The following is a 25,996-nucleotide window of genomic DNA, read 5'->3' as shown; positions in this document are numbered from 1 at the left end:
ACTATCGGATGATCAGCATGGATTTCGGAAAGGCAGATCAACAACAACCCAAATGATCTGTTATCTCAACGAAGTGTTTGAAAACATTAACCAACCGACATTGTTGTCGCTGTATTTGGACTTCGAAAAGGCTTTTTGACAAAGTCTGTCATGAGAAGCTGTTGGAGAAGTTGTTGGTTCTGGGCTTTGGAGGACCCCTATTAGCACTCTTGGAAAGCTATCTGAGCAAGAGGTCGCAAAAGGTCCGCATCAGGAACTCCTACTCCCGGTATCTTGTAACATCAAGTGGAGTTCCACAGGGCTCAGTACTTGGACCGTTCTTCTTCATTCTTTTCATCAACGATCTCCCCAGTCATCTAATGTCGAAATCGTTTGGATATGCAGACGATTTTAAGATCATATCACAAAATGCAGTTACTCTCCAAATAGATGGACATAGACTCTAGAAATGGTGCTCAGAAAACCAAATGAGTCTGAATCTAAAAAAGTGCAACGTTGTTGCCTTCAAGGGGAGTGCGTCAGTTGCACTGGGAGGGCATATTCTTAATACAGCGGCAGTGCAAAAAGACCTTGGAATACAGGTCTCTGAATCTCTTAGCTGGGCGTGTCATGTACAGAAGCGAACCACCAAAGCTCTCAAGTATTTCTACATGATCAAAAGAAGCACGCTCAACACTACAGCTTGGCAAACCAAGAAAGCAATTTATCGTAGTTACATAGTACCTATTGTGTCATATGGAGCTATCCTATTCAAGGCTAGCAAAACCGATCTGCGAATCATTGAAAACGTGCAGAAGAGAGCGGTTAAATGGATTTTCAATAGAAAAGACAATGACTACAAGACCAGCTTGCAAATCCTGAATCTTCTACCCCTCTCTCTTTATCACGAGCTGCATGTACTATTAACCTTCATATCCATCGTTAAGAACAAAATTGATGTTGAATGGAGGAACTACGTTAGCGTTGGGGAACAGCAAATTACCAGAGCTGGTCAAATCACTCAGTATAAATGCAAAGTTTACAAGTTGCAAAAGCAAGAAAGTGACTTCTGGTATAGGGCTGCCCACCTCGCAAATTTATTCGGCCGGTATCTCTCAGAAGATGTGTGCGAAACACCGAATATCAAGGGGAAGCTTTCTGATGTTTACTCATTGTACTTCGATCAAAAATATGACTTCAACAATGTCTGCACTTGGAGGATTTTCTGCAACTGCTCGGACTGCAGAGACCTTAACAAACTGAATCTGTGACAGTAATTACCAAACGGAACTTATGAAACCCCTGGGACTGAATCCCTAAAGCCTTTATTATTATTATTATTATTATTATTATATGCAAAAGTCCAATTACAGTATAGGTCTTAATTTCAAAACTGCGCTGCATAATTAAATTGTAAATGCCGTTTGTATATAATTGTATATGTAACTATGAAATGCAACCAATATGCTATAACATGCTACAAGTGGGGGGTGCAAATGGACGTGGGGGGTGGGGGCAATAACAGAAAAGAGCCTACAGTGGTATATATTCCTCCCTGCTGTGCTTGAATTACGCATGCTGACATGTTTTTCTGTTTAGAAAAATCGGATCTTTTCCGTTTGTGCCCTCCCCGTACATTATGCGACCCAAGTTGCACAGCAAGTGCCATTACATAGTACATTTCAAGTAAAAAATATTACACCTGTGTCTAAGGGGGGGGGGGGAAATAATATGCGCCCACTAAGCTGGGGGTGCAAAACGGAAAAGATCCGAAAAGTCTGAGTGCGGTTGTTGCTTTAATTTGTTTGTCTAAATAATACTGGGGTTGTGAGTAAACACAGCTTTTAGATGTTTCGGAACTCGAAAAACTTCAAAAAAACTTCTTATTCTAACGGCTTGAAACACACTAATAAGCAGAACTGAGGGTTCCAAAACCCGTGGGTCAACCGTAAATTCGTGTCTACTACTACTTAGCAGTAACGTTTTCCAGATACCATGGCCGGGGTTTTAATGAAATTGGATCTCACACCTGGTCAAGCCAGTGTTGCAGTTACTGGTGTTTCGGCAGCATTATGGGTGATATTGAATAAAGTCAACAATGCCAAATTAAAAGCTCTTAAAATGTGAGTGAGTAGGAAATGAATAATTGTTCTATTGCTCTCGAACGAAGTTTGAGGCAATTATTGTAAAGTTGAATGTCTTTTTAAAAAATTGCAGTACCGCTTTGTTCTAGAACATCCTTCTGAATTCACTTCTTGAGTGACTTTTTGACGCTCTATTTCTTGATTTTTGGTTGACCTAAATTGCTTTTATTCAGAAATTAAGTCTTGCTGCAAAACCGATTGTAATATGACGAGGGCGTGGTTAATGCTTCTTTCTGGAGTACGAAGGAGGTAGTTGTTGGAACCCCTCCTTCATGGAAAGATTTTGCACCCATAAAAATTATCTAGGCTACAGCCCCTATGAATTAAATTTGTAGTTCAATAGCAATTTGTCAGACGCTAGTCGGTCTATGTTGTCCAACTACCGGGTCTTTCCTGTTATTAAACTTATTAAATAGTGTTTGTTTGAAAAGACTGGATTATTGAGAGCCCTTTTCGTGAAAGGGATTTTAAGAGGCCGGCATTTATGGTTTACATAATTGGTGCAAGCTCGCTGAATGCTACAATCAAAAGGATACCCTACAAATTCAGAAGTGAATTAGTTGGCAGAAGTTACAGTCTTGGAGGGCTCAGCTTCAACGAGAACGCTAACAACCCATTGAAGGTGTTACAAACTCTACTGAGAGGACAGGGTATACTTGCCAGAAAACACAAAGTTATAATTTGGCACGACGTTATCAGTAATTCGATAAACAAACATAAAAGCAACAACTACAGGGCCATAAGTGTTGAAAAGTTACTCGAAATACTGCGTGAATTCAGTCATCGAATCGAAGCCGTTGTGTATTGTGGACGTGAAGGAGCCCCTGACATTTTTCGCAAATTGTTGGAGAGCAAAATTAACATATTAGACGTTAAATCAAATCTTTTATCCAATCGCAAGAGTAAAGATTTCCAAGTTTTAGACGACCTAAAACAAACCCACCCGTCCACTGAACTTGAAGCCCGATTGCTCTCAACTGTTTGGCGGCACAGAAAGAACTTGAAAAGCCTTTACAAGAGTGACAAGAAGAAGAGGTCGAAACAGTGCAAGCCAAAGAAAAACAAGCCATCAAAGAAGGAGAGAGAAAGAGCGAAACGGAGGAAAGAAACAGCTCAATAGTAAATTTTGATTGTTTGATTGTGTTGTTTGTTTTTGTTGGAGTGCCTTCGCAACCTTAGCTGGTAGGAAGGGGCTCAGACGATTACGAAATTCTATAAATACAAGTGCCTTCGCAACCTTAACTGGTAGGAAGGGGCTAGTACTCTTGATTTCTTGAACTCTTTGAAAATGGGAGATAAAGCTAGAACTCAATCGACGAAGTACCCATGTGGTACCCGTAATCTTGAATGCAAAGATGGATCTGTTGGTGTTTTAAATGTGGTTGCTGGTACCACGCCGGTGATTGTTCCGGCATTGCTACAAGTGTGCTTAGATGTCTGCAAAAAACTTCAGGGCTTTTTTGGTTGTGTAAAGACTGCGAAGAGAGTGGTAAAAACTTCTCAGAGATGGACCCGATGATATAAATAAATCGGCAGTAAGCTAGCCTGCATGCAAAAGCAGTTAACTGATCGACAACTGAATGAGAATAAGCTTGAAAGCACAGTGCAGAAATTCATTGATGAAAGAATGTTGCATATTGAACAAAAGCTTGAGAACAAAATCAATTTAGTCATTGAAAAACGGCAGCAGTTACCGGATCAAATCAAGACATCATGTCAAAAAAGCAATGTACCGACTCCCATACCAAACATGAAGAAAGTAATGAAAGAAACTCTACAACAGCAGGAACAAGAAAAGGAGGACATTGAAAAACGGGAGAATAATCTGGTACTATTTAATGTTCCAGAAAGCAAACTCGAAACCCCCAAGGAAAGAGAAAGTGAAGACCTACAAGTCTTTCATCAATTCTGCGAAGAGGGCTTAAGGATTGATCTGGATGAAAACCAAATAGAAAAAGGTATACGAATTGGGAAAGTTAGCAATGAAGGCTCACCAAAACTAAGACCGCTAATTGGTGCAAGCTCGCTAAATGCTACAATCAAAAGGATACCCTAAAAATTCAGAAGTGAATTAGTTGGCAGAAGTTACAGTCTTGGAGGGCTCAGCTTCAACGAGAACGCTAACAACCCATTGAAGGTGTTACAAACTCTACTGAGAGGACAGGGTATACTTGCCAGAAAACACAAAGTTATAATTTGGCACGACGTTATCAGTAATTCGATAAACAAACATAAAAGCAACAACTACAGGGCCATAAGTGTTGAAAAGTTGCTCGAAATACTGCGTGAATTCAGTCATCGAATCGAAGCCGTTGTGTATTGTAGACGTGAAGGAGCCCCTGACATTTTTCGCAAATTGTTGGAGAGCAAAATTAACATATTAGACGTTAAATCAAATCTTTTATCCCATCGCAAGAGTAAAGATTTCCAAGTTTTAGACGACCTAAAACAAACCCACCCGTCCACTGAACTTGAAGCCCGATTGCTCTCAACTGTTTGGCGGCACAGAAAGAACTTGAAAAGCCTTTACAAGAGTGACAAGAAGAAGAGGTCGAAACAGTGCAAGCCAAAGAAAAACAAGCCATCAAAGAAGGAGAGAGAAAGAGCGAAACGGAGGAAAGAAACAGCTCAATAGTAAATTTTGATTGTTTGATTGTGTTGTTTGTTTTTGTTGGAGTGCCTTCGCAACCTTAGCTGGTAGGAAGGGGCTCAGACGATTACGAAATTCTATAAATACAAGTGCCTTCGCAACCTTAACTGGTAGGAAGGGGCTTGTACTCTTGATTTCTTGAACTCTTTGAAAATGGGAGATAAAGCTAGAACTCAATCGACGAAGTACCCATGTGGTACCCGTAATCTTGAATGCAAAGATGGATCTGTTGGTGTTTTAAATGTGGTTGCTGGTACCACGCCGGTGATTGTTCCGGCATTGCTACAAGTGTGCTTAGATGTCTGCAAAAAACTTCAGGGCTTTTTTGGTTGTGTAAAGACTGCGAAGAGAGTGGTAAAAACTTCTCAGAGATGGACCAGATGATATAAATGAAATCGGCAGTAAGCTAGCCTGCATGCAAAAGCAGTTAACTGATCGACAACTGAATGAGAATAAGCTTGAAAGCACAGTGCAGAAATTCATTGATGAAAGAATGTTGCATATTGAACAAAAGCTTGAGAACAAAATCAATTTAGTCATTGAAAAACAGCAGCAGTTACCGGATCAAATCAAGACATCATGTCAAAAAAGCAATGTACCGACTCCCATACCAAACATGAAGAAAGTAATGAAAGAAACTCTACAACAGCAGGAACAAGAAAAGGAGGACAATGAAAAACGGGAGAATAATCTGGTACTATTTAATGTTCCAGAAAGCAAACTCGAAACCCCCAAGGAAAGAGAAAGTGAAGACCTACAAGTCTTTCATCAATTCTGCGAAGAGGGCTTAAGGATTGATCTGGATGAAAACCAAATAGAAAAAGGTATACGAATTGGGAAAGTTAGCAATGAAGGCTCACCAAAACTGAGACCGCTAAAAATTGTCCTCAAAGAGAAAAGGGATAAAATTAACATCTTTAGATCATTGAGAAATTTGAAGGAAGCAGATTCGACACGCCAACTGATCAGTGTTTCTCATTACTACTCAAGACAGACCCGTGAAAAAATAAATTCAATGATTGAGGAAGCTAAAAAGAAGGATGGAGAGGACTCAATAAACTACAGATACACAAATTAGAGGAACTGCAAGTCAGCTACAGGTTCAAAAACGCCGCAGAAAAACGGTTTCAAACATTGCTGCATTCGGCTTCTGACTAAAATCTATCAATATCTTACTATACAATATAAGAAGCTTGATCAACTTGAACAAAAGAATTAAATTTGCTGACTATGTATACAGACTTGATTTCGACGTTTTACTTTTAGCTGAGACATGGCTCACTACTGACATAAAAAGTGCGGAACTATTCCTTCTCGATTATTATATTATACGAGGCGATAGACCAACTGAATCAGATGCCTCTCGTCACGGTGGTGTGCTGATAGCTGTGAAGAAAAAAATCAAATCCGAGGAATTTAGTGTGGCTGAATTACCCTTATCAGTTCAGTCTTCACTTCGCGTTACCAAATTAATTGGTCTAGAACCTTTTTACATCGCAGTTCTCTACAACCCTCCGGCGGGAAGCAAATACCGGATATCTACTGAGGCTTTACAGAAGTTATTCCGCTTCCTTGAGGAAACTTGCTCCAAGCGTCTCCTCTTACCCGGCGACTTCAATATACCTCACACTAACTGGAGTACATATGATGCTTCAAACGAATATGAAAATCAGATTGCTTCGCTACTGTTCGATATGAATTTAAAACAATACATCGATTTCAATACAACAAAGAAGAGCTGTCTTGAGCTTGTGTTGTGCAATGAAGATCCAATCATCAATGATACAACTTTAGGCGGAAATCTTTCTCGGTTTTCGGACCATTTTCCCATCACGATTAATGTGTCCATTAAAAGTGAAGTTTCAGAAAATTCATCAACGAGATACTTTAGCTACTGCAATTGTAATTTTGATTCGTTGAATGAGGCTATTATTGCCAACCCATTCAAGCCGTACTGCTATAGCAATGTGGATGTTAACACGAATCTCTGGTATGAATGGATAATTAAACTGATCGAAATACATGTTCCTGTTCGAACTAAAAATAGACAACTACTGCCTCCATGGAAATCAGCAGAGACATCGCATCACATGAACAAGACTAAAACTGAGCGAAGAAAACTACAGAAAAAGGGACTCTGTACGTCTGAAAAACTGAAAAAGCTCACTGATGAATGTGATCAATTGCAAATAAACGATAGAGTCGAGTACGAACAAAAGCTTTTTGCCAGCAGACACAAAGGATGAATCTACAAATATTTGAAAAGCCTGAAAAAGGATATTCTACCACCAGTCATAAAATCTGTATACTTGAAAAGGGAAGCTAGCACAGATCTTGAGAAAGCAAACCTTTTAAATAATTACTTTGCTACGGTAGTGACTGATGACGGTTATGAATACTTCGAACCAAGCGAACAGCATAATTTTGGGGAAAATGACATCTCAATTACGGAAGATTTAATCAAAACAGAGCTTAAGTTATTTAACATCTCGAAGAGCAGAGGTCAAGATCCGATACCACCAATACTGTTTAAAAGATGCGGGGGATCAATAGCTACGTCCCTTAAAAACTTGTTCAGTAATATCAAGCGATTGCGCAAATTTCCATCTGCTTGGAAGACTGGTATTGTCAGTCCGGTATACAAAGATGGCGACAGAAGAGAAGTTTCGAACTATAGGCCAGTTACGCTATTAAACATTGTCGCAAAATCATTTGAAAAATTTATCTTTGCACCACTCTACACTGCGTTTGCTGATCGTATAAGCAATTTCCAATTTGGTTTTAGGCCAAGACGTTCTGTTGTACTACAATTACTATACAGTTTATCTCATATTTACTCACACTTGAACTCGAGAGACTCGGTTAATTTATTTTATTTGATTTCTCCAAAGCGTTTGACAAAATAAAACATAGTATCTTGATGAAAAAGTTACTTCAAATTCCCATCTCCAAGGCTTTATTCGAACTGATACAAGACTATTTATTAGGAAGAACACAGAAGGTGCGAATAGGTAACCAGTTATCAAATGAGCGAACTGTAACATCTGGAGTACCACAGGGATCGGTATTGGGACCATTATTCTTCCTGATATACATAAACGATCTCCCCAATGTTGTTTTCTCATCGTTAGCCTTACTATTTGCTGATGATTTAAAACTGCTTTACAATGGGAGACGTGAACAAGAATCCTTAGAAAAACTTCAAACCGACTTACAAGCCCTTCACAACTGGAGTGTGCAAAACCATCTACTATTCAATTTGAAAAAATGTTCCATTAGCGAATTTCAGTACGCTAGAAATAAGAACACCCTAGAAGATTTTTGTTTTCTTATGGTTGGAAGAAATTTAAACCACAAAAGCCTTGTTCGTGACGTTGGCTTGTTCATGGATGAATCACTAAACTGGAACGAGCAGGTGGAAGTAAGAGTTGGAATGGCCAGAAAATCGTTCTTTCGGTTGGTAAGTACGTCCCCGATCATTTGCACCAAGAGTAAGGCCGACCTATACCGATCAATAATATCAATGTCTATGCTATCTGCATCCGAATGCTGGGAACTAAGAAAAACGAAATTCGAAATCATTGAAAAATTCAATATAAAGGTTCTGAAGTGGATTTGCGGAAATTTAGACTACAAGGATGCTTTGGTCAAATCAAACTTATTACCACCACTCTACATTAAAGTGCTTAAAGACCTTCTACTTTTCAGTAACATCTTGGAAGGAAGGTACAATGTCGATTTTTCGAAAGAATTCAACATCATCAACAGCGGTAGAAGGAGACGTGTTGTGCTTCCAGACACTAGATATGAAATACAGAGGCAAAACTTTTGGTATAGGACTGGATTCAGAATAAACGTCGTGCAAAGAGCTCTTGATTTCTTTAACCCGGATAATCTGAAGAACAAACTTATTGAATACATGTGGAGTTATTTTAATAGACATTGGACTGAAAACAATCCCTGTACTTGGATATTTATTTGTTTATGTACAAACTGTCGTGCCACGGGGTGTGATTCCCCAGTGGCATATCCACGAAGTCTTAATAATAATAATATAACTCCCAGTTTAGTGGTCACATAACTTATAGCCCCCATAGCAAAACTACTGTAAGTATACCTTATGGAGGGTTTATGTTGGGAAGCTCCAATTTTCTATGTTAAGAGAATCGTTGGCAGCTTGAGCTTCCCTTTTTCCGATGCCTGAACTTTGAGACTTAAAGAAGCTGCGAAATTGGAAGATTGTTTGAGCATTTGTAGCCGAATTTGCTGGCGTGTACAGCCATCATCATTTGTTGTCATACTTTGGCCTGAACTGGGCTATGTTAAGTTTGATTCCCATCTTCCGTTAGATAGTTTTCACGTCACATTTTTTTGTTTATAGGGATCAAACGGTTGTGTGCATCTCTGATAAGGTAAAATTGCTCAACATACTAAATTCGTTTTAGATTTGTTTCTCTCTCTCCCAGAGTTTTTGTTCAGGCCAGCGGAAGAGAAAGCAAAGTTGCAGTTGACAGAAAATTTTTTGCCAATCTCATCAGTTTGTATAAGGTGTGCTGCCCTGGAGTTCTATCAAAAGAGGTAAGAAACATCAAAAGCTTAGCGATGGTTTGAAATTTGCGATTAAATGCAGTTTTCGGGCGTCTCTTAGTTGCAATCGAGGTTCTCAACCAGTCCATTTTAAATGCTTCTACACAACGTTTTTGGTTCTCAACCAGTCCATTTTAAATGCTTCTACACAACGTTTTTGGTTTAGTTTGCCTTGACATTATCAGTCGCTGGGTCCTTGGTTGCAAGAACGTGGCTGGATATATTGAGTATAGATAACCATACAAGGATTGAGAGGTTGGTTCCTACCCTCAGAATTGTTAATACTATATCACGAGTTTTATGTAAAGTGAGAGATTGGCGGTTTCAGTGCTATTGTGGCAATGGACCAAGAGCTGTTTAAAAAACACATGTCCCTCTTCATTCTTCTCACACCTCTTTTGGCTGTAACCAACAATGTGCTAAAGGTAGTAAAGGTTCTTTCTGAGTCAGCCAAAATCAGCAATGTTCAGCTTTGTGAAATTTCGATTTTTTCCCCTTTCTTACTCAATTTCTTTCAGTCGGTACAAAAGTTTGAATATAATTGTCATATCTTTTTCTTTAGTACTCCTTGAATTCTCTTCAACTCGCCTTTCGTGTGCGTCTCACCAAGTATCTCTACAATATCTACCTCGAGTAAGTTCCCCTTTTGGCCTCTTTTTTGGAACTTAAATTCGGAAAAATGAGGTCATTGGCAACATCAATTGGCTGAATGGAAGTGATGGAATCATTGCAAGTTCAAATCAATTGTGACACAAATTTCTGTTCCATCCAATTAATAAATTATCATTTCTCAGGAAACTGGTATACTACAAAATGGGAAATCTTGATGGTCGAATTGCTAATGTAGACCAGCTTTTGACTCAAGATGTAGAAAAGTTCTCGGATACTATCACAGAGCTCTATTCGAATATCAGTAAGCCTATTCTCGACATTGCCATCTATGCAACTAAGCTGACCAAAGTGCTGGGGGCTCACACGCCTTTGGCAATGATTGGATACATGCTTATCAGTGGGGGATTTCTGACCAGATTGAGGAAACCTGTGAGCAAAATGACAGTCGATGAACAGAAACTGGAAGGCGAATACAGATTTGTTAATTCTCGTCTCATTACCCATAGGTGAGTTGTAAGCGTTGTCTACCGTTGGAATAGCAGTGGCAACGGAATTACAGGCAAATATAACAGCTAGTTCTTCATTTCTAACAATCGACTCATCCTATATTAGAGCGATACGTAAACAAGAAGGCTCCCATGATTCTTTGCGTGGCACAGAATGTTTCCTCGTTCGGATTTGAACGCATTTATTATAGCTGCGAAGCTGTAAGCTGAGCGGAGCTATATTGCGGTGCTCTTGGTTTTTTGCAATTCATGAATATTGTTTTCACACATTTTCATGATTTTTGAAGTCAAATTGGAGTAGTGATTTTGGTCACGCCGAAGCAGGAAGTGGAGCGAAAAGGCGAGTGGTTTTGCGGCGTGAAATTTTTTTGCTCTAATTTTAAAGTAGAGTGAGAAAACGGTGTTTGAACGAAAATTCAATTTGTCGCTAGAGGTTTTTTGTTCACATGCGGCAATTTCACTTTGATTTTTACTGTTTTTTCGTTTTTTTTTGGATCGGATTTTTTTCTAAATGGTTTTCCCAATCCATTCATAGTCCGTTTTAGGTTTAGTTTTCTGTTTAGTCAATGAAAATTCTTTGAATTGTACGTCAGGACTTGTCCTGCTATGTTTTTTTGTTTCGTCGTCTGACGCTTTTTCGTTTTACATTTGTTCACAGAGCCAAGCTGGAAAAGTCAAATTTTTTGAATGACTTCTTGCTCTCACTAACGGCATTTGCGCGCGTGACGTCATTTCTCACTCTCTTTAGCAAAAGTTTTTTGCGTGATTAGATTTTGATCACAAGTGACTTACCTCACTGAATAAAATGACTTTGCACTTTAAAACTTAAGTTTAATTTGAGTTTGTTTAAAGTCGAAGGAACTCATATGTGAAGTAAAGGTTCCTAGTGAAAGGCTTCAGCGGAATGAATTTTAACAAGCTTTATTAATTTATCGCTGATTGTTTTACCTAGCTTTTTGAGCGGCCTCGATTTTTTTTCAATTTAAAGCTGCCTCTGTTTCTATCTAATTTTTCGACACGTAGGTCTATTCTTTCGCAGCTATTCCGGAAATCTGCCGTCTATGTTTTTATATAATCGTATCTGAATTGATATTGCTCACACGTTTGCCTTAGCAGTTGCAAAAATAGCAAATGTTTTTTAACTCATATAACTCAAGTTAATAATTAATCTGGAAGTCAAATGATTTCAAGTTAAAAGGAGGCAATAGTAGGTGAAACGAGAAAAGGTTTTTTTGACAAAAATAAATGTGCGTTTAAGTCGTAGATTCGAATTCAAGAGTTTTTCAAAGTTACAGAACTGATGTTCCAACAAACGCCTAAAGTGATGTAGTTTCAAACATGAAGCGTAACTGGATACAATTTTTTACGTGTTGTTTAATTGCTCTCAAACGAAGTTTGTAGCAATTATTTTAGTCTTGTTGCTCTTTTTTTATGCCATTTTTTTGCTTGACCGATTTTTCGTCTGACCCATTCGACATCTCTTCCTTAAAAACGGGATGAACAGGTAGTGCCCAGCGGGCATTGAGTTTCATCAGCGGCCCTTAGCCGCGTTAGTTATTCCTTTGAGTGCTTAGTGCTGTGAAGTTACTGGGAAGGCCGTAGTTAAAGGTTAAAATGTTGTTTTTTGGTGTTTTCAGCCCAAATTATTGCAATTCTACGTGTTTTTTGTCATTTTTCAAATTTTTTGCTGGACCAGTTCAAAATTGAAGAGGGCTTGAGTTGATAAATCCTTTTGCACAACATGAGTACTTTTTGGGTGTCAAGGAACCTCCTCTAGGTTTTGATAATAGGTTACTACATAAAGATTTTTAACATTTTAACATCACGAACTTAAGCATTTTCTGATCAAAACTTGCGTAATTTTTTGACATTTATGTCATTTTTCAGGTTTTTTCAGACCCAGTGGCTAGAAAACTTCCTTAAGGGTTTGATAATAGGTTACTGAAAAATTTTTTTTGGCCATCGATTTTCAACTTTTTAATTTTTTTGCAGTTTTTTGAATAAAAACTTGCAATTCTTAAAGGTTTGATAAGTTACTAGTTTTTTATAGGCCATGGAATAGTTTTCAACTTTTTAATATCCTAAATTTTATCAATTTTTTAGAACTTGCAATTTTTCAAGTTTTTTGAAAATTTTTATATCTATTTTAGATTTCTCCAGCTTCAAGAGGCAACGAACCTCCTCTAGAGTTTGATAATAGGTTGGTGTATAGTTTTTAGATTTAATGGAACGTTTTTCAAGATTTTAACATAACGAATTTTAGCATTTTTTGGACAAAATTAGCAATTTTATTTTTTTTTTGAATTTTGTTTTCATTATTCAGGTTTATTCATCTTCAGGGTTCAGAAAGCCTACGTTGGATTTTCATAAGATACAGGAAAATTTTTGATGGCCGTGGTTTAGTTTTTAAAAATCACTATCAATATTTAAACTTCAATATTTTTTAAAAAATAGTTTAGATATAATGGAATGGTTATCAATTTTTTAACAATTGATAACCATTCCATTAGTTTTTGCAATTTTTTGATAAAATTCATTTTTTGAAACTTTCGGAAAAGTATCATCCTGCTCCAAGTTTTTTGATCTTTATGGGCTAGCGAAACTGTTTCTGGCTAGAAAAAGGGATGCTGGATGGTCTCTTGAGACAATGGAATGGTTCTGAAGATATTAATATTACGATATTTCAAGATTTTGTTAAAATTTGCAATTGTTTTCAAAATTTTTGTTTTTTGTCCTACTCTGAGTTTAACTATTATTACTGGCCAATGAAACTTTTTAAGTCTTGCAGACGGTTTACATGACGAACTCCAGAGACAAAAAAGGTTTTAAGCATTTTGAACTGCAAAATCTGTAAGCTTTTTAAGTTCTGCACTTCGGTTTTTTAGTATGATTTAATTAATAACAATATTAGAACTAGAACTTGCAGAACTCTCTCTCTCTCTCTCTCTCCCTGTTGAATGGGTTTTTTTCTTCTCTTTCTCGTTCATGTTTTAGCTCTCTTAAGCTATCTCTCTCCTTAACTCTTTGTTGGTGTCGCACTTCAGGTACTGTTATATGGCGTGATGTCATCTATTACCTTGTTAACGCTGATTTATAGTAGAAATCTTTTATCATAAATGACTTACCCAGCACTTTTTAGGAAATCATTGTTAAGTGCTCTTAAGCGAAGTTTGTACCAAGTTTATTAATCCTGCTGATCTTTTTTATGCGATTTTTTGGTCAAACCCATTTAACTTTTCGTCCTCCGAAACGGGATAAAGAGGTAGTGCTCAGTGGGCATAAAGTCATCATAGAGACTTTCAGCGCATTATTCTCTAAGTGTGCGGTTCACAGAAACTGTTTTGGAAACTCATACTTATGGTGTGATGAGCGGTTCTTAGAAATTGATCCACACACCGCCCCCACATCGGTCCGCCTGCCCCCCAATCCGCACCCCTGCACATCGTTCAGGCCGTAAGGGCCCCATGCAGCCAAAGATCCCCTCCCACCGTTGCCTCCCCCAATAATTACAACTCCCTCGCTCCCCCGGTGCGCTCACCTCACGCCCCTTCAATTAAGCTAAAGTTAGCCTCACTAAACCGTGGCTAGCTACTGACGATGCCAACCGCTCGCCGGTCGTTTGAGAGCAATTCGCTCGACGTTAGTCGGTTATGTTTTAGGTATTTAGATTGTGGCTTAAGTTACAACCTCATTTCCTTGCAAATTTATTGCTGGTAGTTTCTCGAAAGTTTCTTGATAGTTCTTGAAATTCATATTAAGTACAGTTAAGGAATGAGTCTAGCCGGTAAAAGAGACCTGTTTGACAACGTGAAAACATAGCGGGACGAGTCCTTTAAAAAAAATGCAACGAAAGAAGAAAGGACAATGCATTTTTGATCGATGATACGGAAGAACAGTAAAATGGATAATTACAGAGCCGGACAAATTTCAAACGGTTATTAATTTCAAAAGCATTTAGGGTGAAGCAATTAACACTTCGTCGGAATGACATCCTTAAATAGATAAAGCTTTGTCCTAATACAGCAGTGCAGAACTCTCATTAGTGACGCTCAATAAATTAACCAAAACCAACCGTACATTAGAGTAGATCTGAAAAGTTCTCTAATATTATCTCATTTTGATCGAAACGCCATCAAGTCTTAAAACCTATTGATCTCATTGACAGATTCGCACAATTACAATTAGGAATAAGTAATTTTTTATTTTAAATTGTATTCGTGAAGAAATTGGTCTGCGAAATGTGAAAGTGAAAACATCAGCAGCTTTGTACTCCCTGTCTCATGTTTTATTGTTACCTGTACTGCTCTGATATCGTGATAATCACGCTCCAAAGGTGACTTCTAATTGCATTCAAAAATATTCAAAATGTTGGTGCAGATCTTTAAAAAAAGACGGTGGTCAAATAAGTTACAAATTCGATTTGTAAAGATGAGGAGTTTTTTAATAGCCGAACGATTAGATGCGGATGTTCATAAGAACTCACTTCTGTGTTTCTGGTTATTTGATGGAACATGACTAATTGAACCCGAACACACTCATTGGTTATCAAAAATTGAAAAATTAACTTTAAGATTGAACTAAAATTTTTCTTTATCGCGAATTAAAGTTTTAAGGCTGCAACTGGGGGTGTTTTATACATGAAATGTGTTAAAAGAATGTTTTGGTCATCAAGATAAAGTTTTAAAATTAAAAGATTAAAATTTTTTTAATAGTGTTCAGAATTCGATGTTATTGTCATATTTTTCGTGTTCTCATAAACAACTAACCAGTTATGACAGATTTCAAATGATTGTCTCCTTCTTGTTTCTCATGGTCTAAAAAACTAGCCAAATTAGCAGCCAGAAAATTGGTCAAATGCCTTCAAATCGTCGAATTTTTGTCGACTTTGTTAAAAAAAATACCGAACAATTATCATTACGAGCTCACTGCTGTATTGTAGGTATGTGGCGCTCATATGTGTTTACTGGTTAATTGCTCTCGCACGAAGTTTGAAGCAATTATTGTAAACGTGTTGGTCTTTTTTATGCAAAATTTTTGCTTGACCGATTTGACTTTTGGCCCTTGTTTTTTTTTCTTTTTGTGTGATCTAAATGTCTATCTCATACAGAAATGTCAGCAGCTGAACTCAAATGGTGGCAGTTCACTACTAAAAGTTAAATTAAAAGTGCATCGAAATTCTTGTGCATTAAAATTTTTCTTTGAATTTTAGTGTTTATAATTGCATATAGTAACCTCTAATGACGTCATTTGAAGCCCCCCTTAGCGATTTTAGCCCCCCTCCCGACTGAAGCAGGCTGCAATCGATTAGAGCTCCCACTAGACGTTCGAGAGGAATTCTTCTGACTTTAGTCGGTTATGTTTAATTGTTCTTGATCGAAGTTTGTAGTAATTATAGCAGTATTGTTGGGTGTTCTTTTTACGCTTTTTTGTTCGACCGATTTGATTTGTCTTCTGACCGTTTTCCCCTCGAGCGTTTGAGTCTCGTCCTCTGAAATGGGATACACCGATAAAGCTGTTATTATGTTAAGGTGATTGATTCGGTCACTCGTTCTAGAGATATAGTGGCCTTTGAGATGAACAGCTATCCAAAATTGCTGGGAAGACTGAAAATTCATGATTCGTGATTTGATGTCTCCAATAAACCCCTTGCCCGGCAGAACTACTAGCTTTCAAGTCATTTATCAACCTCTCGTTGGTCATATGAGATTAATTTGACCGGTCATAGACGGTTATTTCAATGAATTAATAAAGTAAAATAATTAAGCCTTGCTTCTTACAATTGCAGCATTCAAATCTATTAACTGTGTTTAGTGAAGAGATTGCCTTCTACGAGGGAAGTTCATTTGAGAAGCGTACAATTGAAAAAATCTTCAGAAAATTGGTGAGAGCGATGTATTTCAAATGACAATTCATGACATCGATCACACTTATTTCATGTCCTGATTTAGGTGAATCATCTGAAAAGCATGATCCTCTTTCGTTTCAACATGGGATTCATTGACAACATCATCGCCAAATGTACGTTCAAATAATCAACAGATCTTAATCATAGTTTCATATCTCCTCTCATGAGGTTGTCATGACTATCGGACATTTACCGAAAAGTAAAATGTTGAGGGCCATTAGCAAATCAGAGCTGTTTTTCTCAAAATCGTAACATTTTTAACTGCTATGTGTATATCACTACGATGCAAATTTTCCGAATTTATTGTGTTTATTTTTGTTTCTACTGATACAACAGCGTGAACAACACCTCTACATGCGTGCTCTGAATCACCTAATTCCGCCAACGTTATACAGTTTTTGATCTGTCACTTTTTTAATAGCCGCGAAGTATAGCTACAACTTAAGATTTTTCTGCATCAACTTTTCTTGCAAACGTTTATTCGCGCTTCGAAAGTGAAAACAGCAAGCTTAAAGCAGCTTCCATAGCTCAGCAACTGATGTCGCGCACGGGACGTCCTTTGTTAAACTGTATAGCGAGACTTCTGGCCAGTTGCGTAATTTTACTGAAACTTGCTCCATATATAATTTTCTATTCAAAGCGAAAAATAAATCAACACTTGCACTGAATACATTTGCACTGAAATCAACTTAAATTAGAATTTTTGTAATCAATTTAACTTCCGTGCAGAAGTTAAAAACATTGCTGCAGAATCTTTCCCAGCGTTGGAGCGTAATTTTACAGAAACTTGCTCCATACATGCTGATTATAAATTAGCCGATTTTTCATCGAAATAAACAGGATAAACTGGTTAGAGATTTACTAAGCTAAGTGCAGGGTTCAGCGAAGCTGCCGAGGAAGGCTGGAGTACAAAAATATCAATGGCTTGAAAAGTAATTTTGAACCCCCACACTATCACCTGCCTATAATTAAGCGTGCTACAATCAAAGCCAACTCCTCGCCTGTCGCTCGAAAGCAATTCATATGACAGTAGTTGGTTTGTTTTTAATAGCCGCACAGCGATAGCTGGGGCTATTATTGACCTTCTCTTGGTTTTTATTACAATTCAAAGAATTTGAATTGTATTGGGGCGCTATCTTTTTAAGATCTGTTCACACATTTTCATGATTTTTGAAGTCAAATTGGAGTAGTGATTTTGGTCACGCCAAAACAGGAAATGGAGCGAAAAAGCGAGTGGTTTTGCGGTGTGAAACCTTTTCACTCTAATTTTGAAGTACAGTGAGAAAACGGTGTTTGAACAAAAATTCGCTTTCTTGGTAGTGGTTTTTTGTTCACATGCGGCAATTTCACTCTGATTTTTACTGTTTAATTGCTCTCAAACGAAGTTGGTAGCAATTATATTAGTCCTGTTGGTCTTTTCTAATGCGATTTTTCGCTTGACCGATTTTTCGTCTGACGCTTTTGACTTTTCGTCCTCAAAAACGGGATAAACAGGTAGCGCCCAGCGGGCATTAAGTGCTCTTAGAGCCTTTCAGCTCTGTTTCACAGCTCAAACTTTTTGGAGACTCTCAAACGACCGCTCACCGGTCGTTTAAGAGCAATTCGCTCGACGTTAGTGGGTTATGTTTTTTCAATTTTTTGGATCGGCTTTTTTCTAATTGGTTTTCCCAATCCATTCACAGCTCATTCTAGGCCTAATTTTTTTGTTTGAATTAAATTTTAATTTCTCGCTAGTGGTTTTTTTGTTCACATGCGGCATTTTGACATTGATTTTCTGTTTTTTTTTCTCATTTTTTTTATCTGATTTTTTTTAAAATGGTTTTCTCAATTCACTCATAGTCCATTCTAAGTCTAGTTTTTCTGTTTAGTCATTGAAAATTCTTTTAATTGTACGTCAAGACTTGTCCTGCTATGTTTTTTTAATTTCGTCATGATTTTTTTACGACCATATGACGTCACAGCCACTTTTTGTGCATTCGTTCATGCAATTCTAACTGAATTGCATGTGTGATGTCATTTTTCGCTCTTAGTGGATCGAGTTTTTTTGTTCATGCGCGTGATTAAATTTTTGGTCACACTTGACTTACCTCACTCTCAAAAATGACAAATGGTCAAATGGGCGTGTGGCACTCTAAATGAAGGTTATTTGAGATCCGCTAATAGAGGCAGCAATATTTTATGCAGATTTTTAATCAAATTATAACAGATCAGCCTTCAATGAAAAGACTTATAACAGATCAGCCTTCAATTTTTTTCTGGTCTGTCTTTTTTGTTTTTTTAGACTGCCGATCTACGAATCTATTGCGGCTATTTTCTGGCAATCTGCCAGCTATGTTTAATCTCTTTTGTAACTTTCTCAACAAAATGCAATTTAAGACAACAAGTTAAATTTAAACCCATTTTTCAGCTTTTCCTCCCAGTTTGTTTGGAGTTTTAAATTTCGGTTGGTTTCTTTTAGGAAGAGGCATTCTGACCGTCCCTCTTGCCGCCTGTAGTTTGATAGCATTTACTGTGAAATTAGCCGGTCAGTAGTAATGGAACTGTTTTTGTCCCTAATTAGGATTTCAAGTTAGTAATTGTGCTTATTGGATCAACGTTTTTCGCTCTAGTTTTGGTTTTAATTTCACAACATGTGCAAACTGTGGATGTATGCCAGTGATGTGTGTTAGCTAGACAGTTTTGCGGTCGTCAATTATTTATGATTAATGCATTGTGAATTAGGTTATTAATAGGTCAGCAATTATATTTGAGTCTTTGGCTACTATTTATGATTTATTAGACTGCATGACACTTTCATTCGTCAAAAATGTGGTTCAGTCAAGCCTCGGTTTACACAAATGTGGATAAAGGAAATGGTAAATGTGATAGTTTACTGACATCAGAGAATTGGAGCCATGTATGTTTGCGGAAACGTGTTCGAGGACGTGTATAACAGAAATATTTGGTGTTCACATTGTTAGTTCAGTTTCCAACAGCTTAAACGGATTCAAAAGTAGTTGCCACAATTAATTTATTAAAACACACTACGAAAAGTTAAAATATGCGAGTGTTTTTTGAGTTTGCGAGTGATTTATGGCCACCTTCGGGGCATAATGTGTTTCAAAAGTTATGTCATATAACGCCAGTGGAGTTTTTACCGCTAATTAAAATTGAATTAAAAATTACTCAACAATTGATTTTCATCGTAACTGTTTAATGTTTATCGATGCATTTAATACTGCATGTGAATTTTGTGTCATAACAAAGGAATACCCCGGCTGGTACTTTGATGAGAGCTCTTAAGTGTTTGAAGTTACTTTTTTAAGGTATTGATTATTTTAGAAAACGGGATCCGCGCGCGAAAGATATTTAAGCCAAGATATTTTGGTGTTTTGATTAAAAAAAAAGTATCCAGAGCGGCGATGCTAATCGTCTTTGCAATTTAACCTTCTTTGATTTCCTTTCTTAATGTATGATTTTGCTGACTTATGTGATATGAATTGCCCCGTGTCAGATTTGTAGACCGATATATTATTTGCCAATTAACGACAATTTGAATTGAGATTAATTGCTTAAGGGTGTGCTGGAGATTAAAGCAATGGAAAAATTTTGATGGATTAAAATTAATCAAACAATTATAGGTAACAATAAAATTATTTTACAGCTTGTGGTGATTAGAATGTTGGTTTGATTAATAGCCAACCTTTTATTTAGCTCAACAGATATTATTTAAGCGCTCTCCTTTTTTACCTCTCGAAGAGGAGTATTGCTGGAGGGCCTTTTTTGATAGGTAATTTTGTGTGTTTCAAACAGGAAGTGAAATGCGTTAAGCCAAAGTGTTTAGGTCAAATTGCTGAGAGAACAGAGAGTGGTTTTTAATTGCACTTGAACGAAGTTCGTAGCAATTATTGTAAACGTGTTGGTCTTTTTTTATAGCTGCGAAGCTGTAAGCTGAGCGAAGCTATATTGCGGTGCTCTTGGTTTTTTACGACTCGAAGAGGAGTATTGGTTTTCTTAAGGTTTTTACGACTCGAAGAGGAGTATTGGTTTTCTTAAGGTTTTTTTTTTACCGGAAGTACTATTCGTTCAGACGATTTTTTGACCTAAAAGCGAAAGCGAGTAAAATTGCAGTGTGAACTAATTTTTTCTGAGCGAGAGAAGTTTTTTGATCATGCGCTGCGTTTAGTGAATGACTTTTTGACATTGAAAAGTAGTTTTTGACTGAATGGCACATATAGATAACCGTTTTTAGCCGTTTTTTCGTCTAAGTGGCCTAGTTTTTTTGCTTGTAATTTGGTTTTTTGTAGAAATAATTTTTAATCGATGCTATGTTGAAATGTAAACCCCGGAAATTGATACCACAGTATTTTGCATAGCCTGAAAATGCGTTTCAAATGCGAAATTGGCACATATTTCTTGATTTTTTAGTTAATTTTTGGCTTTTTTTCTATTAATTTCTTCATTTTTGGATCTTTTAGCTGTTTTTTTGTCAAAAATCAGTTAATATGGAAACTTCCCTTTGATAATTGATATACTCAATGCCTCTTTCTACCTCGATGTAATTTTGTTTCATAAAATTGTACATTTGCTAATCCGATTTTCGTAGTTTTTTGCCAATTTTTTTCAGTTTTTTGTCTGTGTTTTGCTTTTAATCACTAGAAATAGTATTTTGGGGAACATGAGGGACTTTAATTTTGTTTCAATAAAAATTCAATCATTTTTTGGTGTTAAGTTTTTGAAAGAACAGATAAATTTTTTTCATAAATGCAGTCTTAAATATTTTTTGACCACTTTTTTGCAAAACGTTTCAGTTTCATATGTCTGAATTCTGCTTTTTCTTGTTTTATTCTGTCCAGCAAGTTGGATTTTTGTCTCGAATGACTCTTTTTCTTTTCTATGTCTCGAATGTTGATCAATGAAATGTACTCGTTTTTCTTGATTTTTTTAAATTTGATTTTTAATTTTCAAAAATCAAGAATTGGTCTTTTTGTTACGGTGTTCCTAACATTGTGTCCTTATTCTTCACTTTCTCGTTTGTATCATTCTAGTTTGGTCATGGCAGCTACTTTTAATTTTCGGTATATTGATTTTTTCAGTTGTTAAAAATGAATGATTTCAGCTTTTTCTTAGATCTTGGTTTCTTCGGTTTGCAATTGATTTAATTCAAAATAAGGCAGTACTGGGAGTTTGCTAGAAAGTCTTTTCAAACATTTCGACTTAATACTATTCATTGCAATTTTCTGCCGGGCTTGGTATTGTTTTTAGATGATTGTTTGTCTTTGAATATTATTCTGTTGCTTTTGTTTTTCTATGATTAATTTAATTTTTGAATTAGTATGAAATCATGTTGTCTAGCATATATACAACAAAGAAGAATCATGTATTATTTTTGTCTTAATTGCCGTGATTAATCTGCCGTGAAATCTAATAGTAGTGGTTCTCTGATTCTTAAGTTTGAGCACTCTTTTTTGAATAATTTTGACTTTCTCGTCTTTTTTGAAAAGTTTTTATCTGCCGTTTGCTTTCGCGATCTTTTTGAGATTAGAATCATTAATTATCTGAGGGCAATTGATGGCCCTGTCAGCTTTGTCTTGCTATCAGTTTTTTGACCATCCTAAAAATTTTAGACTTTTTTAACGTTACCAAACGTTTTCAATAATAAAATTTTGCTGCATTTTCTTTCTCTTGGTGACAGTGGTTTAAATTTCACCAATTTTTAGATCAGACCCGCGGAGGTAATGAGTTAATGGTTTAATACAAAAAGTAATGGCTTCAACTTTTTGCGAAGTTTTGGTGCTTCGAGTCGCTTCCGGAATTCTTCCGGCTATGTTTTTTTTTACCGGAAGTACTATTCGTTCAGACGATGTTTTGACCTAAAAGCGAAAGCGAGTAAAATTGCAGTGTGAACTAATTTTTTCTGAGCGAGAGAAGTTTTTTGATCATGCGCTTAGTTTAGTGAATGACTTTTTGACATTGAAAAGTAGTTTTTGACTGAATGGCACATATAGATAACCGTTTTTAACCGTTTTTTCGTCTAAGTGGCCTAGTTTTTTTGCTTGTAATTTGGTTTTTTGTATAAATAATTTTTAATCGATGCTATGTTGAAATGTAAACCCCGGAAATTGATAGCACAGTATTTTGCATAGCCTGAAATTGCGTTTCAAATGCGAAATTGGCACATATTTCTTGATTTTTTAGTTAATTTTTGGCTTTTTAATAGCCGCCCTCATCTTCTCAGCCGGCTATTATAGCGCTCCTATTTTTTTTACTTCGTCGAATAAAAAAATGTTTCGCTTTTCCTCATTTTGGCGCCTTTTCAACATTTTGCGTGAAATCTTTTTGACTTCTCTAGGCTAGTTTCTCTCTTCTCTCATTCTGCTAAAAGTGATTTTGAACATCAGTTGCTCAGCAAAGCAATTCAAAATGAACAGAGTCAGTATAAAAATTGAAGTCAGAAATAGAAACGGGATAAACCCATAAAGCACAATTTTAGATGCCCGCTATTTGAACGTCGGTCCTATAAGTATTATTTACCTCTCTCTAATGCTTATTGTTATTGCTAGTAGCCCCTGTAGCCTCTCTCTAAAAAACAGAAGTATGTTCAACTACGAAATGCCATCAAAATAAATCGGACTCAAAAAAATATTTTTGTACAAAAATCTTTTTTTTTTCAATATCTTCTGTTATTTCAATCCCAATCATGCTTATTGGAATCAACGGCGGCTATTTTCCGGCAATCTGCCGGGTATGTTTTCTATTAAGTTCTTCATTTTTGGATCTTTTAGCTGTTTTTTATCAAAAATCAGTTAATATGGCAACTTCCCTTTGATAATTCATATACTCAATGCCTCTTTCTACCTCGATGTAATTTTGTTTCATAAAATTGTAAATTTGCTAATCCGATTTTCATAGTTTTTTTGCCAATTTTTTTCAGTTTTTTGTTTGTATTTTGCTTTTAATTACTAGAAATAGTATTTTGGGGAACATGAGGGACTTTAATTTCGTTTCAATAAAAATGCAATCATTTTTTGGTGTTAAGTTTTTGAAAAAAAAAGATAAATTTTTTTCATAAATGCAATCTTAAATATTTTTTGACCACTTTTTTGCAAAATGTTTCATTGTTTCACATGTCTGAATTCTGCTTTTTCTTGTTTTATTCTCTTGAGCAAGTTGGATTTTTGTCTCGAATGACTCGTTGTCTTTTCTATGTCTCGAATGCTGATCAATGAAATGTACTCGTTTTTCTTGATTTTTTTAAATTTTATTTTTAACTTTCAAAAATCAAGAATTGGTCTTTTTGTTACGGTGTTCCTAACATTGTGTCCATATTCTTCACATTCTCGTTTGTATCACTCTAGTTTTGTCCTGGCACCTACTTTTATTTTCGTTATATTGATTTTTTCAGTTGTTAGAAAATTGAATTAATTCAGCTTTTTCTTAGATCTTGGTTTTTTCGGTTTGCAATTGATTTAATTCAAAATAAAGCAGTACTGGGAGTTTGCTAGAAAGTCTTTTCCAACATTTCTACTTATTACTATTCATTGCATTTTTCTTCCTGGCTTTGTTTTGTTTTTAGACGATTTTTTGCCTTTGAATATTTTGTTGCTTTTGTTTTTCTATGATTAATTTAATTTTTGAATTAGTATGAAATCATGTTGTCTAGCATATATACAACAAGGAAGAATCATGTATTATTTTTGTCTTAATTGCCGTGATTAGAAATCTAATTGTAGTGGTTCTCTGATTCTTAAGTTTGAGCACTCTTTTTTGAATAATTTTGTCTTTCCTGTCTTTTTTGAAAAGTTTTTATCTGCCGTTTGCTTTCGCGATCTTTTTGAGATTAGAATCAATAATTATCTGAGGGCAATTGATGGCCCTCTTATCTTTGTTAGGCTATCAGTTTTTTAACGTTACCAAACGTTTTCGATAATAAAATTTTGCTGCATTTTCTTTCTCTTGGTGACAGTGGTTTAAATTTCACCGATTTTTAGATCAGACCCGGGGAGGTAATGAGTTAATGATTTAATACAAAAGGTAATGGCTTCAGCTTTTTGTGAAGTTTTGGTGATTCGAGTCGCTTCCGGAATTCTTCCGGCTATGTTTTTTTTGTTTCGTCGTCTGACGCTCTTTTTTCGTTTTACATTTGTTCACACAGCAAAGCTGAAAAAGTCAAATTTTCTGAATGACTTCTTCCTGTCACTAATGGCATTTGCGCGCGTGACGTTATTTCTCACTCGCTTTAGCAAAAGTTTTTAGGTTATTTGCGTGATTAGATTTTGATCATACGTGACTTACCTCACTCAATAAAATGACTTTTGCACTTTAAAACTTAAGTTTAATTTGAATTTTTTAAGGTCAAATGAACTTATTTGTGCAGTAACAGTAAAGGTCCCTAATAAGAGGCTTCTGCGGAATGAATTTTAACAAGCTTTTTTAATTTATCGCTGAATGTTTTTTACCTAGTTTTTTTTGAGCGGCATCGTTTTTTTTTCATTTTAGATCTGTATTTGTTTCTATCTCTATTATATGACACGCAGGTCTATTCTTTTTTAGCTATTCCGGCAATCTGCCGGCTATTTTATGCAAATTTTTTGCTTGACCGTTTTTGCGCTTTCCTTCTAGAATATTCTTTGACTTTTCAAGTGATTTTTTCACGCTTCCGTTCTTCATTTTTGAGTGATCTCTTCTGTTCTCACTCCGAAGTAAAGCTTGTTGCTAATATAAAGTCGGATGCAGCGTATCAAAACCAAAGGCCAAATAGCACAGTCGGAAGTGCAAATTGTAATGAAGCAAGAGGTCAATGGTTAGTAGTAATATAGTGAGCGACAGTCCCGGGGGGGGGGTGAGGTCCCCCATGTATTAAGATAGGGTATAGCGTATTTTTCGGGATTTGGGTCCTCCCTAACGTATTAAGACAGGGAATGAATTTGCATGTATTAAGATTAGGTATAGCGGTCTTAATGTATTAAGATTAGGTATAGGTTGCATGTATTAAGATTAGGAATAGAATCTCCATGTATTAAGATTGGGTATAGCCGCCATATATTAAGATTAAATATAGCCGGCGACATGTATTAAGATTATCCGCCGACATGTATTAAGATTAGTAATAGCCGCCGACATGTATTAAGATTAGTTATAGCCGCGGACATGTATTGATTAGGCGCGGCCATGTATTAAGATAGGGTATAGTTTTTGTGTATGTATTTGTGCATGTACATATGCTAGTAGTATAGTCGGTGCAAATGTGGGGGGTAGGTTCAGAGACGCTCCTGATTGGCTGAAATTTTGAGGGGAAATTATCAATGTTTGTGTAGTTATTAAGTGTTTACTTGAGAACAATAGATTTGGCGTGGGTAATTAATTGCTGTAATTATGTGAGGGGTAATTATATGACATGTTGAATTTTTGTTTACAAATTTTAGGTCATATTAAATTGTGAAGTTAATTGGCGTGGGTTTTCAATTACCCTAATTAGCTGAGGGTAATTATGTGACATGTTGAATTTTGGTTGTTAAGCTTTCAGTCCATTGCAAAGGTTGTTCCCCTAATTGTTGAATCAATTGTGTAACAGTTGTCTTTTGCGCGCTCATTAATTGGAGAAAATTCAATGATAGAAAAAAATGAATTAAAA

General features: G+C 36.3%; 3 protein-coding genes across 3 annotated transcripts in view; all 3 read left to right on the top strand.

The window, feature by feature from the left end:
* The first annotated feature begins 1,962 nt into the window (after window positions 1-1,962).
* LOC142358714 (ATP-binding cassette sub-family D member 3-like) overlaps window positions 1,963-25,996 on the top strand; it is a 128,657-nt gene continuing 104,623 nt past the window's right edge. The window contains exons 1-9 of the mRNA XM_075410247.1: window positions 1,963-2,102; window positions 9,155-9,185; window positions 9,253-9,351; window positions 9,527-9,615; window positions 9,689-9,785; window positions 9,923-9,993; window positions 10,155-10,478; window positions 16,290-16,359; window positions 16,427-16,496. Of these exons, the coding sequence (XP_075266362.1) occupies window positions 1,975-2,102; window positions 9,155-9,185; window positions 9,253-9,351; window positions 9,527-9,615; window positions 9,689-9,785; window positions 9,923-9,993; window positions 10,155-10,478; window positions 16,290-16,359; window positions 16,427-16,496 (979 nt within the window). The 5' untranslated portion in view covers window positions 1,963-1,974. The remainder of the gene's footprint in view (window positions 2,103-9,154; window positions 9,186-9,252; window positions 9,352-9,526; window positions 9,616-9,688; window positions 9,786-9,922; window positions 9,994-10,154; window positions 10,479-16,289; window positions 16,360-16,426; window positions 16,497-25,996) is intronic.
* The window catches only part of LOC142358715 (uncharacterized), a 405,321-nt gene continuing 381,848 nt past the window's right edge, over window positions 2,524-25,996 (top strand). The window contains exon 1 of the mRNA XM_075410248.1: window positions 2,524-2,539. The gene's annotated coding sequence lies outside the window, so the exon portion shown is untranslated. The remainder of the gene's footprint in view (window positions 2,540-25,996) is intronic.
* The window catches only part of LOC142358716 (uncharacterized), a 163,235-nt gene continuing 139,768 nt past the window's right edge, over window positions 2,530-25,996 (top strand). The window contains exon 1 of the mRNA XM_075410249.1: window positions 2,530-2,540. The gene's annotated coding sequence lies outside the window, so the exon portion shown is untranslated. The remainder of the gene's footprint in view (window positions 2,541-25,996) is intronic.

This window comes from Convolutriloba macropyga, chromosome 2 (assembly GCF_964194025.1).
Source record: "Convolutriloba macropyga chromosome 2, txConMacr16.3, whole genome shotgun sequence".
Classification (NCBI taxonomy): Eukaryota; Metazoa; Xenacoelomorpha; order Acoela; family Convolutidae; genus Convolutriloba; species Convolutriloba macropyga.
Note: the sequence above shows the minus strand (reverse complement) of the source record. Positions and strands in the feature narration are given on the sequence as shown.